General features: G+C 44.8%; 1 protein-coding gene across 2 annotated transcripts in view; it reads right to left on the bottom strand.

Annotated features, from left to right (window-relative positions):
- Positions 1–18,038, bottom strand: part of TCF7L1 (transcription factor 7 like 1) — a 159,887-nt gene that overhangs the window by 12,804 nt on the left and 129,045 nt on the right. For both annotated transcript variants that reach the window (XM_060027442.1, XM_060027441.1), the window contains one exon: positions 12,440–12,523. In XM_060027442.1, coding sequence (XP_059883425.1) covers positions 12,440–12,523 — 84 coding nt within the window. The remainder of the gene's footprint in view (positions 1–12,439; positions 12,524–18,038) is intronic.

Genomic DNA, 18,038 nt, shown 5'->3' on the forward strand with positions numbered 1-18,038 from the left:
CACGGAACATTCTCCAGGATAGATCACATCTTGGGTCACAAAACAAGCCTCAGTAAATTTAAGAAAACTGAAATCATATCAAGCATCTTTTATGACCACAATGCTATGAGATCAGAAATCAATTATAGGGAAAAAAATGTAAAAAACACCAACACATGGAGGCTAAACATATGTTACTAAATAACCAAGAGATCACTGAAGAAATCAAAGAGGAACTCAAAAAATACCTAGAGACAAATGACAATGAAAACACAATGATCCAAAACCTATGGGATGCAGCAAAAGCAGTTCTAAGAGGGAAGTTTATAGCAATACAAGCCTACCTCAAGAAACAAGAAAAAAAAAAAAAAGAAACAAGAAAAACCTCAAATAAACAATCTAACCTTACACCTAAAGGAACTAGAGAAAGAAGAACAGACAAAACCCAAAGTTAGCAGAAGGAAAGAAATCATAAAGATCAGAGGAGAAATAAATGAAATAGAAACAAAGAAAACAATAGCAAAGATCAATAAAACTAAAAGCTGGTTCTTCAAGAAGATAAACAAGACTGATAAACCATTAGCCAGACTCATCAAGAAAAAGAGGGAGAGGACTCAAATCAATAAAATTAGAAATGAAAAAAGAGAAGTTATAGACACCACAGAAATACAAAGCATCATAAGACACTATTACAAGCAACTCTATGCCAGTAAAATGGAACCTGGAAGAAATGGACCAATTCTTAGAAAGGTATAACCTTCCAAGACTGAACCAGGAAGAAATAGAAAATATGAACAGACCAATCATAAGTAATGAAATTGAAACTGTGATTAAAAATCTTCCAACAAACAAAAGTCCAGGACCAGATGGCTTCACAGGTGAATTCTATCAAACATTTAGAGAAGAGCTAACACCCCTCTTTCTCAAACTCTTCTAAAAAATGCAGAGGAAGGAACACTCCCAAACTCACTCTATGAGGCCACCATCACCCTGATACTAAAACCAGACAAAGATACTATAAAAAAAGAAAATTACAGACCAATATCACTGTTGAATATAGATGCAAAAATCCTCAACAAAATACTAGCAAACAGAATCCAACAACACATTAAAAGGTTTCATACACCATGATCAAGTGGGATTTATCCCAGGGATGCAAGGATTCTTCAATACAGGCAAATCAATCATGTGATACACCATATTAATAAATTGAAGAAGAAAAACCATATGATCATCTCAATAGACACAGAAAAAGCTTTGGACAAAATTCAACACCCATTTATGATAAAAAAAACTCTCCAGAAAGTGGGCACAGAGGGAACCTACCTCACCATAATAAAGGCCATATATGACATACCTACAGCAAACATCATTCTCACTGGTGAAAAACTGAAAGCATTTACTCTAAGATCACGAACAAGAAAAGGATGTCCAGTCTCACCACTATTATTCAACATAGTTTTGGAAGTCCTAGCCATGGCAATCAGAGAAGAAAAAGAAAGGAAAGGAATACAAATTGGAAAAGAAGGAGTAAAACTGTCACTGTTTGCAGATGACATGATACTACACGTACAGAATCCTGAAGATACCACCAGAAAACTACTAGAGCTAATCAATGAATTTGGTAAAGTTGCAGGATACAAAATGAATGCACAGAAATCTCTTGCATTCCTGTACACTAATGATGAAAAATCTGAAAGAGAAATTAAAGAAACACTCCCATTCACAACTGCAACAAAAAGAATAAAATACCTAGGAATAAACCTACCTAGGGAGACAAAAGACCTGTATGCAGAAAACCATGAGACACTGATGAAAAAAATTAAAGATGATACAAACAGATGGAGAGATGTACCATGTTCTTGGATTGGAAGAATCAATATTGTGAAAATGACTATACTACCCAAAGCGATCTACAGATTCAATGCAATCCCTATGAAATTACCAATGGCATTTTTTACAGAACTAGAACAAAAAAATCTTAAAATTTGTATGGCGGCACAAAAGACCCTGAATAGCCAAAGCAGTCTTGAGGGAAAAAAATGGAGCTGGAGGAATCGGACTCCCTGACTTCAGACTATACTACAAAGCTATAGTAATCAAGACAATATGGTACTGGCACAAGAACAGAAATATAGATCAATGGAATAGGATAGAAAGCCCAGAGGTAAACCCACGCACCTATGGTCAACTAATGTATGACAAAGGAGGCAAGGATACACAATGGAGAAAAGACAGTCTCTTCAATAAGTGGTGCTGGGAAAACTGGACAGCTACATGTAAAAGAATGAAATTAGAACACTCTCTAACACCATACACAAAAAGAAACTCAAAATGGATTAGAGACCTAAATGTAAGACCTGACACTATAAAACTCTTAGAGGAAAACATAGGAAGAACACTCTACGACATATATCACAGCAAGATCTTTTTTGATCCACCTCCTAGAGTAATGTAAATAAAAACAAAGACAAACAAATGGAACCTAATGAAACTTAAAAGCTTTTGCAAAGCAAACTACAAACAAGATGAAAAGACAACCTTCAGAATGGGAGAAAATATTTGCAAACGAATCAATGGACAAAGGATTAATCTCCAAAATATATAAACAGCTCACACAGCTCAATATTAAAAAAACAAACAACCCAATCCAAAAATGGGCAAAAGACCCCAATAGATATTTCTGCAAAGAAGACATACAAATGGTTAAGAAGCACATGAAAAGCTGCTCAAGATCACTAATTATTAGAGAAATGCAAATCAAAACTACAGTGAGGTATCACCTCACACCAGTTAGAATGGGCATCATCAGAAAATCTACACACAACAAATGCTGGACAGGGTATGGAGAAAAGGGAACCCTCTTTCACTGTTGGTGGGAATGTAAATTGATACAGCCAGTATGGAGAACAGTACAGAGGTTCCTTAAAAAACTAAAAATAGAATTACCATATGATCCAGCAATCCCACTACTGGGCATATACCCAGAGAAAACCATAATTCAAAAAGACACATGCACCCCAATGTTCATTACAGCATTATTTACAAGAGCCAGGTCATGCAAGCAAGCTCTATGCCCATTGACAGACGAATGGATAAAGAAGATGTGGTACATATATAAAATGGAATATTATTCAGCCATAAAAAGGAATGAAATTGGGTCATTTGTAGAGACGTGGATGGACCTAGTGACTGTCATACAGAGTGATGTAAGTCAGAAATAGAAAAACAAATATCGTATATTAATGCATATATGTGGAACCTAGAAATATGGTACAGGTGAACTGGTTTGCGGGGCAGAAATTGAGACACAGATGTAGAGAACAAATGTATGGACACCAACGGGGGAAAGCGGCAGGGGGTGGTGGTGGTGGTGTGATGAATTGGGAGATTGGGATTGACATGTATACACTGATGTGTATAAAATGGATAACTAATAAGAACCTGCTGTATAAAAAAATAAAATAAAATTCAAAAAAAAATAAAAGAAAAAACAAGGGAAGGGGTGTTGGGAAGATAGATGAAATAAACACAGCAAAATACTGACGGTTGTTAAGGCTAGGAGATGGGTACATGGGATTTCTTTGTACTGTCTGGTTTTGTATATGGTTGGAGAATTTTGCAATAAAATTTTTAAAAAGAAAAAAACAAAGAAACTGGCAAACAGCACCGAAAGGGTGGAGAGTCAAGTACAAAGCAGAAATATGTGAGTTATATTTAAAATGCAGGTCTCCTCACTTTAACACTCCGTGAGTCATTAGTATTGGATCCCATTAGGTGGCATCATTTTCCAGAAAATGGACTGGAAGGTGGTGGGTTCTCAGAAAGAAAAAGGAAGGTAGACTTTTCCTGGTCAGCCTGGGAAGATGAGGCCTCTGGGACTGATTAGCAAAAATCACTCCCTTTAGGGCTGACTCAGGCAAAGCTCTTCTAGGAGGCTACCCTCCCAAGAAAAGTTCCCGCTTTTTTTGCTCCTTCGCTGTCCCCAGGGGCAGGATGTCCACAGCATAAACCCAGGCCAAGGGCAGGAATGTTGAGAACCAACACACACCTCTCAGTGGACAGCTTGCTCTGCAGTGCAAAGAGCACGCCCAACCCAGAGTACAGGTGTTCCCTGGGCAAGGTAGCCGAGTCCAGTTTTATCCAAAGAAGAGCATCTCAGAGCCACCTCGGACCTGAATCCTTCCAGCCCATCACGCAGACCCACCCCTTTCCCAGCTCAAGTGTTTCTTGTCTGTTTTGGTCTGTTTCTAGGGTTGGTCCAAGCCAAAGTTCTCCCTGAAACTCCTGGTCCTGAGGAAGCAATTCATCCTCTCTTCTACTGTTCATGACTTTCTTCCAAGTTCTAAGTAAAGCCCACGCACCACCACAGATGGACCAGCCACCTTTCCACAAACCGTCCTTCCATGAGGCCCTGCCACTCTCCACCACCTGCTTCTCTCAGTAACTGGCTTGAGGCCTTCACAAAGCCTCTTGCCCCGAGTGTTAATTCACTACCTCCTTTTCTTCCTGATCTGAATTTCAGCGATAAGAAGGATAACGTTTTTTAGATCAGGCAAAGAGGAGCCTTAATTCTGTGGGATCACCTACAAAGCAGACACAGACCACCCAACAGGCTGCCCAGAAAAGATCCTCAGAGGTGCACTGGGTTGCTAACTGTACCTGACTTTATATGTTTAAGAAATATGCTCGGGGCTTCCCTGGTGGCACAGTGGTTGAGAATCCGCCTGCCAATGCAAGGGACACGGGTTCGAGCCCTGGTCTAGGAAGATCCCACATGCCGCGGAGCAACTGGGCCCGTGAGCCACAACTACTGAGCCTGCGCACCTGGAGCCTGTGCTCCGCAACGAGAGGCCGCGACAGTGAGAGGCCCGCGCACCGCGATGAAGAGTGGCCCCCGCTTGCCGCAACTAGAGAAAGCCCTTGCACAGAAACGAAGACCCAACACAGCCAAAAATAAAAAATAAATTAATTAAAAAAAATGCTCTATCCACAATCAATCGTTTGTTTAGTGATTGAGAAAACCTTCTCTTTTAGTGGGCCAGAACTGTTTTTTCAAGTGATTATGTGCTCAAACGCAGGACTTGGGGGATAAAGGAAACTGGTTTGTTCCTAGAATACCAGTCCAGTCATAGCGGTGGATTTATAATATAAGCAGGGGCAAACAGGAACTTAATTAAAGTTGAGGGAAAAAACACCCAATTCTCTCTGTGTGCACACACACACCACTCTCTAACAAATACTACTTTAAAGGCGAAATGTAAGCTCTTTGCCAATTCTGTCATCGTATCCTATTAAAGAAAGGAAATTGGAACATACGTCTGCTATACAGAATTTTCGAGAGAAATGGAAATTCACACTTTTATTTATTGGGTAGATGTTTGTGGAGACTGTCTACACAGCAGGGACCGAGTTGGGCAGTCAAAGGGCTGGAGGCCAACAAGCAGAGGTGGAAAGAACCTGGGTCTCTGACGACATGGCTGGATTGCTGATCTAATTGGCCCTGCAGACAATACGGATCACAGGTATTTATGCTGCATCAACTATGTGCCAGGCACAGTTCTAGGTCTCGTGAACGCACTAGAGAATCTTGTCTTTTTAGACAAATATACCTATCCTTGCGTTAGGTACATTCTAATTGGACAGACAGACAGACAATAAGCCTAATAAATAAATAACTAAAATATTAGATAGTGATAAATGTTAAGGAGAAAAATCAAGTCAGGGACGGCAGATAAGAAGCGAGGCAGGCGTGGCTTATAAGTTAACACACGCTGACCAGGGAAGGCCTCAATGAGAAAATGACTTTTGAATGAATACACGAAGGCAGTGGAGTGAGATGTGTGGGCATGAGAGGGAAGGGTGTTTTGGCAGAAGGCACGCAGCGCATTGGCTCCGAGGTGGGCAGGATGCTCCCTCCGCGTGTTTGAGGAACCCCCAGGAAGCCAGCGGACTGGAGCGCAGAGAAGAAAATGACAGGATGAGAGTCTAGATTAACGTACTAACAAATATTCTCTGAGCTCCTCACAGGCAGCAAGCAGTAAGCTGAAGGCTCTGAAAGATGTGAAGATAAACCAGGGTCTCTGTAGGGCAGCAGCAGAGAGAAAACGCTGCAAGGAATTAGAAGGTGCTTTAGGTCCTTCTTGGAAGCAGTGGTACATTTCTGAGGTCTTTGCAAATTGGACTGGGCACAAAATTCTTGGTATAAATCTTTTCTTATCAAGACTCTCCCTTTTCTACTGTTTGCTGGCATTAAAGGCAGCAAAAGAGAATCCTGAGTTTACCTTTATTTTTGTTCCTTTGACACTGGCCTTTTCCTTCCTGCATAGATGCTTGTAGGAAAAAAAAAACAAATTAAACCCTTACAGTTCAGACTGTTGCAAGGACGTGTCTAGGTAAATGTCAACTTTCATTTACTTTGTAGAATTCAGGTGAGTGCTTTCAAGCTATACGCTTGAGGGTTTTTATTTATTTATTTATTTACTTGTTTTTTATTTTTTGGACATGCCGTGCAGCATGTGGGACCTTAGTTCCCCGACCAGGGATGGAACCCATGCCCCCTGCAGTGGAAGCACGGAGTCTTAACCACTGGACTGCCAGGGAAGTCCCTAGTTGTTTTTTTTTTTTTGCGGTACGCGGGCCTCTCACTGTTGCGGCCTCTCCCATTGCGGAGCACAGGCTCCGGACACGCAGGCTCAGCGGCCATGGCTCACAGGCCCAGCCGCTCCGCGGCATGTGGGATCTTCCTGGACCAGGGCACGAACCCGTGTCCCCTGCATCGGCAGGCGGACTCTCAACCACTGCGCCACCAGGGAAGCCCCCTAGTTTTTGTTTTTAAAGCCCAGTTTCACTTTCTTATTGCCCACTGCCGTTTTTATTGGTTGTGTGGTCTCTTCTTCAGGAACGCTATTTGTAGACTGGTTTTTAGCTTCTGTCCTCTATCATCATCTTTTTCATCTGTGTCATCAGTGCACAGACTTGACTTGCCACGATGTCCATTCTGCTCTTCACTAAGAGTAATGAGCTGGGAGACACAAGTAAGGTTTCCCCAAAACTAAATCTCAGTAGCAGAAACTAATAAAGGAATGATGGAGGTCGATAATCTTCAATGCCTGCCATGAATCATGGGTGCAAGTTTGATGAGAAACAGGGCATTTATGTAACTTCAAAGCCTCTCCCTACAGAGCACTTATTAATTACAAAGGGAAAGAATAACCTCACAGAGGAAACACATGTCAGACACCACCTTAATCAAACGATCAAAGCCAGCATCACCAACTTTGGGACAAATGGACAATAAATAAATAAGAACAAATGGACATCGGATTCCCGACGTGATGCACGGAGAGGCGCACATCAGTGCGGTGGTGTTCTTGCCAAAAAAGCACAACCTGAATCTAACCATGAGGAAACCTCAGAGAAACCCAAATGGAGGGACATTCTACAAAATAGCTAGTCTTACTTCTCCAAAGATGTCAAGGTTAGGAGAGAGAAAGGCTAAGGAACTCTGCGAGATTAAGGGAGACTAGAGGACTGGCAACGAAATGTAACCTGTGATCCTGGGTTGAACTGTGGACCAAGAAACACATACAGCTTAACAGACACTACTGGGACATTTACTGAAATTTGAATATATATTGTGGGTTAGGTAATATGAAATGTTAATTTCTTGATTTTGATAACTGTGCGGTGGTCATTGTAAGACACTGTCTTTCTTCTTAAGAAATATATCTGAAGTATTTAGGGGTAAAGGGGTATTAGGGGTAAATGTTTCCAACTTACTGGCAAATTGTTAAGAAAAACTCATATATACTGCATGTGTCTGTGTGTGTGTGTGTGTGTGTGTGTGTGTGAGAGAGAGAGAGAGAGAGAGAGAGAGAGAGAGAGAGAGAGAGAGAGAGGGAGAGGGAGGGAGTGGAGGGTGGGCAAGGGATGGGGCAAAAATCTCTGGATCTAGATAAAAAGTATATGGGAGTTCATTGTATTATTCTTGCAATTTTTCTGAAAGTTTAAACTTATATCCAAATAAAAAGTGAATACTGTGTAGTAGGAATCGAAATCAGCACTGGAGGCAGAAAGGAGCAGCAACGGGCTATGTGATGAGTTTTGGGGTCTTCACAGGTATAGTTATAAGATGGAGAAACTATACAATTTAAAAAGGGAAACTTCGATGAATGTTTTTAATTGAGAACTGGCATGCTGAGCAAAAGTCAGGCTTCTCAGCTCTCAGCTCAGCTACTTCTTCGGAGCAGTGAGACAGTCACCCTTTAGGAGGGCTTCCAGGCCCTGCCTTCCATTAGCCATTGGATGCAAAGCTCTGCGCCTTGCTTCTGAGTGTGGCCCAAAGCTTAGTGCTAAAACAGGGTGTTCACTATGGTTCAAAGAAGTATTCAGTCATCATCTAGAAAGCAAGTTACAGGTGTGCACACACACAGACAAGAGACTGAAATAAAATGCTTGTGGGTTGTGGGATTACAGGTCTTTTTCTGTGTACTTTTGCATTTTCCCAAGTGCTCTACACACACATGCATTACTTTTCTGGTTTCAAAAACGATTTAATTAGGGACTTCCCTGATGGTTCAGTAGTTAAGACTCCATGCTTCCAACACAGGGGGTGCAGGTTCGATCCTTGGTCGGGGAACTAAGATCCCACATGCCACACGGTGTGGTCAAAAAATTTAAAAAAAAAAAAGATTTTATTAAAAATCCTGAACGAGAAGAGGAATTGGACTCAGAGGCAGAGAGGGGTTCAAAAGTGGGCATCTACCTTTCCCCAGATCACTGATTTTCCATCCATTCACAAATGCTTCCTGAGTACCTATGCTGTGCCAGGCATGACAGGTGCTAGGTAAACAAACGTGAACAAAAGAGTTGAGAGTCCTATCTTTGGGTTGGTTATACTCTGGAAGCGCGTATATTTGTTTTGTGTGGTTTGGCACAGCGTTCCGGGGAGAGGGTGGAGGGGATGACACGGAGCAGGCACGTGGGCCACGGTGAGGGATCAGGGTAACAGTCTACACTCAGGGATACTTAGTTTTTAGAGCTTGTTTCAAAGACATAAAAATTCAAGTGGTAATAACACGTAATTCCATCCCCACCCTGGCCCAGTTACAGCTTATTTATACACATATCCCTGACAGGCAGCTTCGACATGACTCACTGCATCTCTCCAAGTATGCAGGCTGTTTCCTCCATTTGCCCTTCTCCCAGGGCCAAACTCATCTCAAAATATTTTGCTCATGATTCCAAAAGGAATTCCATAATCCAGTGTTTTCATTTTTCTAATAAAAAAAGCCAGCTGGGCTTCCCTGGTGGCGCAGTGGTTGAGAGTCCGCCTGCTGATGCAGAGGACACGGGTTCGTGCCCCGGTCCGGGAAGATCCCACATGCCGCGGAGCGGCTGGGCCCGTGAGCCATGGCCGCTGAGCCTGCACGTCCGGAGCCTGTGCTCTGCAACGGGAGAGGCCACAACAGCGAGAGGGCCGCGTACCGCAAAAAAAAAAAAAAAAAAAAAAAAAAAAAAAAAACCAGCATCCAAACCTCCGACTACTCCCGGTAACCTGCTTCTCTGCTTACGCCTGCAGCCTACAGAATCCGGCATCTAATAAACTGGGATGGTCTCTGGCCCCTCCTTCCCTTTTGCCTCTGATATGCGCTGAGGGCATATCAGATTCTCAATTCTGGCTGCCCCTTAGAATCTTCCAGGGAGCTTAGAAAACTAAGATACCAGCCCCACCCCAGAACAGTTAAATCATATCCTTGAGAGAGCAGATGCTAAATTCTCCAGGCTTATTACCTCCGTTACCTTTGCAGTGTGTCTGTTTGATCTGGCACCTAATAATTCGAGCCTTCTTCACCTCTTAGTCTGCTAAATGAACAGTATTTTAATTGTTCTTTCCCTCTCTTCATCAAAGCAGTGCTAGTGGTGGTGGTGGTGATAGTAGCAAGCTAGCCACCACTGAGTCTTATTCTGTGCAAGTTACGATTCTAAACTCATTACAATGCGCGGCCTCATTTTCACACAACGCTGAGGTCAAGTCCTCTTCTAATTCCTGTTTTATAGATGAGGAAACTAAGGCAAAGAGAGATGAGGTAATTTCCTGCAGCTGCACAAGTAGGAAGAGGTGGAGGTGGGATTCAAGCCCACTTTATTAAACAACCTCCAACACACAGGCATCTCAGGTCTGGCTCCTACATACATGTACACACGTGTCTCTCAGAAGTTAGAATGAGAAGCCCTGACTTGAAAATGGAGAACGGCGGTCTTCTCCCAGTCTACAGAATTTCAAGTTAATGTTAAGGTTTTCTCCCATGAATGTTCTTTAAGTTTTTGAGGTCTGTTTATCTATATTAGAATGCAGAGTGTAATAATATACAACTTACTAGAAAAGTATCCATTTTGCTGTCTACCATGTAATGTATCCACTGTTCCCGGTTTTCCACTCTCAGACAAAACATGAGCCCCTGCTCCACCGCAGTCCTGAGATCATATCCGTATAACACACATCTGCAGTGGCTGTAGGTTTGCCTGGCAGTGGGAACTATGGGTAGAGAACCTTGTTAAGAGCTTAGGGATTTCATATATTTTCATGCCACTTACAATGAGATAATAAGTGAGGATGAGTAGCTGATTTATTTAAGAAAAAGAATCCAGAAAGAAAATGGAAGCTTAGAGAGGGCAAAAAAACCCTTGATAATGTCTATTAATACAGTCTCCCGGAGTCAATGAAAGAATTATAGGAAGCAGAGGGTTGAGAAAAAGTTGGGCAAATGACTAGACTAGGTATCAGATGGCAAATGGATCGGGGATGGAGGTGGAAGGTCTAGCTCTTGCGTGAAGTTGGGCGGTGAACGTTAGAAGGGAAATAAGATGATGCATCACAGGAGGTGGAGGGCCATACACAGGCTTTTTATTTCATTTTTCAGAGCTGGATTGCTCTGCAACAGGGAGGATGGGAAACTCAAAGAGTCCGTGTGTTAATTTTAAAGAGAATTCACTTCCTCTCAATGTAAATGAAGATTTTAGAAGATACGAAGACAGTATGTGAAGGATACTGGCTGGGGGATGCCACAGGATGGGTGGGGTGCGAGCAAAGATTTGAAACAGAGACAGCTGTGCTGGGAGGGGACAAGCCAACTTTGTTGGGGGGTGGGGGTGGGGGTTGGGATGCCATGTCCTCCACAATGACTGACCACTAGAGGGCGCCTGTACCTCGCGCTCGGCCATCCCAAGCTGTCCTGGAATCTGGAGGGCCACAGGCCCTACAGGCTACTCGGGACTTGGTGACTGGCCACAGACCTCTCAGGGCAGCCTGCACAGGATGGCTGGCCCTGTTGCTCGCTGGTTTCTCCTAGAGATTGTGAAACAGCAATCCCCACGTGTCTCCCCAGTGGATGGCTGTGACGGTCACCTCAGAACTACACATGACATTGCTCTGTGAACTACCAAGGGCTCTGCCACTGTAAGCTGGTCTCACGATTCCTGGAAATCATACGGGCTCACTGTGCCATTATGTATCTCTCTATGTATACCTTCCTCCTCCTCAACTAGGCTCTAAGCTTTTAACGAAAAAGGGCTATGAGGATATCTTAAAACGTCCTGAAGGAGATGAAATACTATGTCTGGATTTGCTCGAAAACAACCCAGTGTGGCTGAAGGGAACCACTGAAATTTGCCCTAATAAAGTTTTAGAAGCATCATGTATTCCCAGGTCTCCCTGTCTGTAAAATGGATGAGTCACACCAGCTGGGGTTCCTTCTAACTGGACCCTCTGTGTTTCTGAGATCCACTGCACAGGGGACAACATCAGTTAGCTTGTGGGGCACGTGGGTTGCCCCAAGCTCTTAAGAAAGTCCAGGAAAAGGGGGTGCAGGGTCCCGGCTGGGAACATCTCCTGTCCTAATGATTTCAGTCTGTTGCAAGCCCAGGTGAGGAGACCTGTCAGATCCCATTTCTCTTCCTCCCGGGACACTCCAGACCTTCCTTTGTGGCTGTGTTGCCTCGGACTTTGGCAGGAAGGCCTCAGTTGCCCCTCGGGATTTTTGTTTGCCTATGTTTTAATTTAATTCTTTTCTCTAACATCCTTTATAGAAGAGCCTCTTCAAGTGTCGCCATGCAGCTCTGCAGGAGAATCGGGGGCTGCTGACCGAGCTCCAGCGGGAGAGAAAGGAGAGAATGGAGAATGCCACTGCTCAGGTGGAGGGGCGGCAGGGGAGGACGGGGGTCACCAGCCAGGGGCAGCGCTGGCGTTTCCGATCTCACAACATCCCGGGTGGTATGAGCGCGTGCCGAGGTGGCAGTGATGGGGGCGTGCACGGGCAACACCCTAACTGCTGTGCCCCTGACTCGTTCGGCTCACACACTTGGGGCAATACTTGCTAGAACTGCGGGAAGGTGGAGGCAGGGACATGGGACAAGACAGCGAGTGTCCCTTCCATGCTTTAAGGAGAAACGGACTTACCAAGTGTGCTGGGGACGGTGACCTGGTATCCTTGACCGTGGCGCTGGCGGGGACATCGAGGAGGGGCCATTTCATCTGCAGGTACTGCACAGGGGACAGAAAAGAATGCAGCTGGTGAGTGGGGGCCTCTCGTGCACCCCAAGTGAGCAGGGAGGCGCTCTGTGGTGTGGGGGCACGACCGTGGTTTATTTTACCTGCACGCTCCTTACTGTGTCAATGGCCAGAGATCAGAAGAGTGTAGAGCGTACATTTGACAACCACTACTGCCACCAGCCCCTCCGTCATTCTGGGGTAAAAACACGACAGCACAACTGACCAAAGTATTCAAAGACCCTATTGGTGAGGGTCTTTAGCGGTGGGACAAGCAAGGCGCATCAAGGGACCCAGGGCTCCCAGATGGGGATCCTGCCTGTTCATTTCCATCTCTTACAGCAGCACACACAACACTCCCCAGGAAATAAACAGCCTCTCCAGAACTATCTGGCGAATGAATGAATAAAAACCATCTGCCTGACACTTCCAGGGTCACGACTAATATCTGTGCATATTCAAGATGTGGACCTTTACTTCGTTGTAGTGTTTCTCGATCTTGAAAAGATTTTCCAGTACCCTACCCTCTCCCATGTATTACTGCAAAAAAACCAAACCAAACAATAAATCCCCGACACACACACACACTGTCTTTAAACGAAAAGCCTCTCCTCAACCCCAGCATGGCAGAGGGTTGGGCAAGAGTCTGGGAGAGAATGGGTGGAGAGGCAGTGACGGGCTCTGGAGTTGAGAGGTCACAGGTTCAGGTTCTCACTCTGCCGATTATGCTGCGTGACCCTGGATAAGTGTCTCAACAACTCTGAGCCTCAGTTACTTCATCCATAAGGCAAGGCGATTATCACTAACTTTACACGTTGTTAGAAGGATTAGGGACAATGTCTAGTATTGAACACAGTGCTGTGCACGTGGAAGACATTTGATAAATGGAAGCTATTATTTTCATAAGCAAACCATTAGTCTTTGCCAGGAGCAAAATACACATGTTGTCCGAGTGTCAACACTGATATGGTGCTTCTGGGCAGCAGACCAGCCACGCAGCCTCTTTGCAGAATTCTTGAGGCCACTTTGAAAATTCGAGCTCTAATAGAACGTGGTGACTCCAGAAAGAGTTTCCCAAGGAGACAGAAAGAAGCCTTTGAATCATCCCTTGCTCTGGTCATTCAATTTCAGGGGAGGGGGAGAAAATCATGATTTGGCCTTGAGCTCTGAGCACAGGTCAGGAAAGGAGGATGGGCAGTGCCCCTTTACTCTCCATCAACCACAAAAATTGACTGAGAGGGCAGGGGCTGGGCTTTCCAAAAGGTATCCACAGGCAGGAATAATAACCCAAGGACACGTCTGCCAAGGGCCAGCGAGTGGCAGAAACAGCAGCTGGGATGGGCCAGGGATGCCTGGCCATGGGAGGTGGGAATGAATAAGGACTGCTCCACTCGGGACCCTCTGGTGCCCTGCCCCTCCCCCCAACTGAATGTCATCTCTATCCCTGTGCTTTGCTGATCCTATCTGCTTCCTTCCTTCACACCCTCACTCACCTATTTCCCTTCCCAGGAGCCTACACTTCCTAGATGAACTAACCGTGATTTAAAAGCCTTTGGCAAGTTAATAGCACTGGACAAACATCGGTCTAGTGAGTTAAACTCATTTCCTCAGTGAACAACAACACTTGTGCTACGGTGGCAGTTTTCAAAGCAGACTTACACACGTAAACCAGTTTAACCTCCACAGCATCCCTGCTACGACAAGTCACGGTGACTGTCCCATTTTCCGACGAGCTAATGGAGTTTGTAAATTCAGGGTGAATGACTTGCCCACGTTATGAGGAGTTGGAGCTGAGGTCTCTTGACTTCCAATCCCACACTCTTCACCACAACACGAGTCATAAGGCTTTTCATAACACTGTCCTCTTGAACATTCCACTGCCCCCCACAGTCTTTGCTCTGATGGCCTTTTCTCTCTCCTTTTCTGCCTCGCACAGGGTTGGCCACCCAGAAGCTGGACGAATACATACACGGCCATGTTCTCCTGCAGGGACACTTGAGGTGGCTGGAGCTGACTCACCCTCGAGTGCTAACCATCACACTCATTTCTCTACAAGCAATATCAGGTGCTAAAGAGAAGCGTTCCAAATTTACCCCTCGCCACGTGAAACACAAAAGAAGTGTTCCTAAAATCCATCAACTCTACCAGCATCTGATTCCCTATTTAGAGTCACAAAGGTCCACACTGAACACTTCTTCACTCTTGGTGCTTACCGGGAAGGTTTCTTCGACCACGTCAGGGTGGCCCAGAGAAATCGATCTGAATCCTGGTTTGGGCCAGTGCTGCAGTTTTGGGTCTTTAAGAATACTACCCGCTGACCTTATGGGCTGTTAGACATAGCAGGCTTGTAGGGTGCCTGCACAGAGTTTCTCAACCGTGGCGCTACTGACATTTTGGGCTAGAGAATTCTTTGTCGTGGGGCTGTCCTGTGCATCTTAGGATGTTTGCCAGCATCCCTGGCTTTACCTCCTAGAATCCCTGCCAGTAGCTCCCACTCTCCGGCCCAGTTGTGATTAGCAAAGATGTCTCCAGACTTTGCTAAATATCTCCTGGAGGGGCAAAACTGCCCCCCCCCAGTGAGAACCACTGCTCTAGTGGTTGAGGAGCTGGTACCCACTATACTCTAAGATGCATGAGGGTCCACATGCCTTGGTACTGGGGCGATCAATGTACAAACATACATATAAACACATACACACACGCATAATAAGGGGTTTTAGTAGTAGCTACTATTCATGATTGTCTATCATGTGCTTGGTGGTTACGTACCCCCCCCCCCAAGACGTCTGGGCTTCTGATGGGAGGAAACCACAGTAGCCTCTTCTCCCCTTGAGGTCCACTCTTTTTTTAAAAATTGAAGTATAGTTGACTTACAATGTCAGTTTCTGGTGCACAGCAAAGTGATTTAGTTATACATGTATATGTATATTCTTTTTCTTTATAGGTTATTACAAGATATTGAATATAGTTCCCTGTGCTGTACAGTAAGACCTTGTTTATCTATTTTATATACAGTAGTTTGTATCTGCTAATCCCAAACTCTTAAGTTAGCCCTCTCCCTCTCCCACCCCATTTCCCCTTTGGTAACCATAAATTTGTTTCCTATGTCTGTGAGTCTGTTTCTGTTTTGTAAATGAGTTCATTTGTATCATATTTTAGATTTCCACATGTAAGTGATGTCATATATTTGTCTTTCTCTGTCTGACTCACTTCACTTAGTATGATAATCTCCAGGTCCATCCATGTTGCTGCAAATGGCATTACTTCATTCTTTTCTTTTTATGGCTGAGTAATATTCCATTGTATATATGTACCACATCCTCTTTATCCATTCATCTGTCAATGTACCTTTAGGTTGCTTCCATGTCTTGGCTATTGTAAATAGTGCTGCTATGAACATAGGGGTGCATGTATCTTTTCAAATTACAGTTTTCTCCAGATACATGCCCAGGACTGGGATTGCTAGATCATACGGTACCTCTAATTTTAGTTTTTTTTTTTTTTTTTTTAAGGAACCTCCATACTGTTTCCCATAGTGGCTGTACCAATTTATATTTCTACCAACAGCCTAGGAGGGTTCCCTTTTCTCTACATAGGGGCCACTCTCACTCATTAATTTTAATGAAACCTGGAGGCTTGGAGGGTGGGTGAAAATTTTTAGCCCCGTCCACTGCTGAAGTCTGGCTCCTTACAGATAAGACAGGCGTGGAGAGGTGGTCCTGGGAATAGTGTGCGTCTTCCCAGGATCCTTCCTGCTCCAGTCGATGACGGGGGCTGGGGGTGTGTGCCTGTGTGCAGACAGGGCTTCATTCCGAGTCGTAGGGAAGTGGAGGGCTGTCCCTTCCCCCTTTCCACTTTTCTGCTTTTTTTAAGATTTTGAAACCAGTGGTGGGAGTAGGGGATGGGAGAAGACCTGTAAGACTTGGAGTCCCTGCAGCTTAGTCATGGAAGGCCTCTGGATTGTAATTCTGAGGAAAGGAACATTCTAAAGGGGCAGCTGAGCTTCTCAGAACCATGAGTTGAGGCAGAAAGAGGTAGCAACACCGCTTATAACCCTTCCCAACCTCCTTCCCAGAAATCTGGAGGTGGCTGTGCAGTTCTGAATTCCTAGGTCAGGCTCAGCCCAACAATCAGCTGAAATAAATCTCTCTTGGCTGTAATGCTCATGTGCGGCCAGCCCCACAGGGCTAATCACTCATTGGTGGGGAGCATGTTCCTGTGGATTAAGAGATGTGTGGCTAAGCCTAGATTCCCTGCACAGTAATGGCATGTGGGCAAATTAAAACTGCTGGCTTCTCCAAGCCCAGGCTAGGCTCCATCCAACTGGCCACAACTGGCTCCTGACCAGTCTATCATGGCCAGACTTCAGCGCCTCCCTCCTGGGGGATGCGCACCGTGATGGAACGCATGGGACCCGTGTGGCATCAATGCACTGACGGCCAAGCAACAGCAGGAGCCACCACTTATGGGATAAGCGCTCTCTTCTGATTCTCAAAAAACAGAAAGAAAAAACCAAACCCAAATGGTGAGGACTGTTAACCCTCAATTTACAAATGCTGCTGAACATGCTGTTGTGTGCGGTGACTCTCTGAGACAGGCCAGACAGGCAGTTTACCAATCTTACTGAATCTGGGAAACTCTTTTTGTGGGACCGGAGTTCCGTGGAATGCACTTGGGGAAGTGCTTTTTTTTGGCGACGCCGCGTGGCACGTGGGATCTTATTTCCCCGACCAGGGATCAAACCCATGTCCCCTGCAATGGAAGCTCGGAGTCTTAACCACTGGACCACTGGGGAAGTCCCTTCCACTTTTTTTTGTAGTTCATTTACAATGTCATGTTAGTTTCAAGTGTAGAGCACAGTGATTCAGTCATACATGCATATATATGGGAAGTTCTGCTATTGTGGTTCACAGTTAAGTATAGTGAGGCTGTGGTTTAGAACCTGTGTTTACCTTGTTAAGGAAGGATGATTCTGTTCCTTTTTTTTTTTTTTTTTTTTTTTTTTTTTGCGGTACGCGGGCCTCTCCCGTTGCCGAGCACAGGCTCCGGACGCGCAGGCTCAGCGGCCATGGCTTACGGGCCCAGCCGCTCCGTGGCACGCGGGATCCTCCCGGACCGGGGCACGAACCCACGCCCCCTGCATCGGCAGGCGGACTCTCAACCACTGCGCCACCAGGGAAGCCCCTGTTCCTATTTTTAAATCGCTTTCCCTGGGACAGTTGCTGAATTCTCTCAGAATCCACCAAAATGGTGGTTTCGCTAATTTGCCTCAGACATGGGATGGATACATAAGTAATAGATTTTCTTACACTGAAGCATCCTTGTGTTCCCCAGGTAAACCCTATTCAGTCACGATGGCTTGTTCGTTCTTGTATACACTGTGGAATGCTAAACATGAGTGTCTTAAGATTCATACTTCTACATTCCGAAGAGTGAACAAGTTTTCTTTTTTTGGTGCTGTCTGTATCAAGTGTTGCTATCAGTGTTATTTGGGCTTTATCATGTATAC

The sequence above is a fragment of the Delphinus delphis genome, chromosome 12 (assembly GCF_949987515.2).
Source record: "Delphinus delphis chromosome 12, mDelDel1.2, whole genome shotgun sequence".
Taxonomy (NCBI): domain Eukaryota; kingdom Metazoa; phylum Chordata; class Mammalia; order Artiodactyla; family Delphinidae; genus Delphinus; species Delphinus delphis.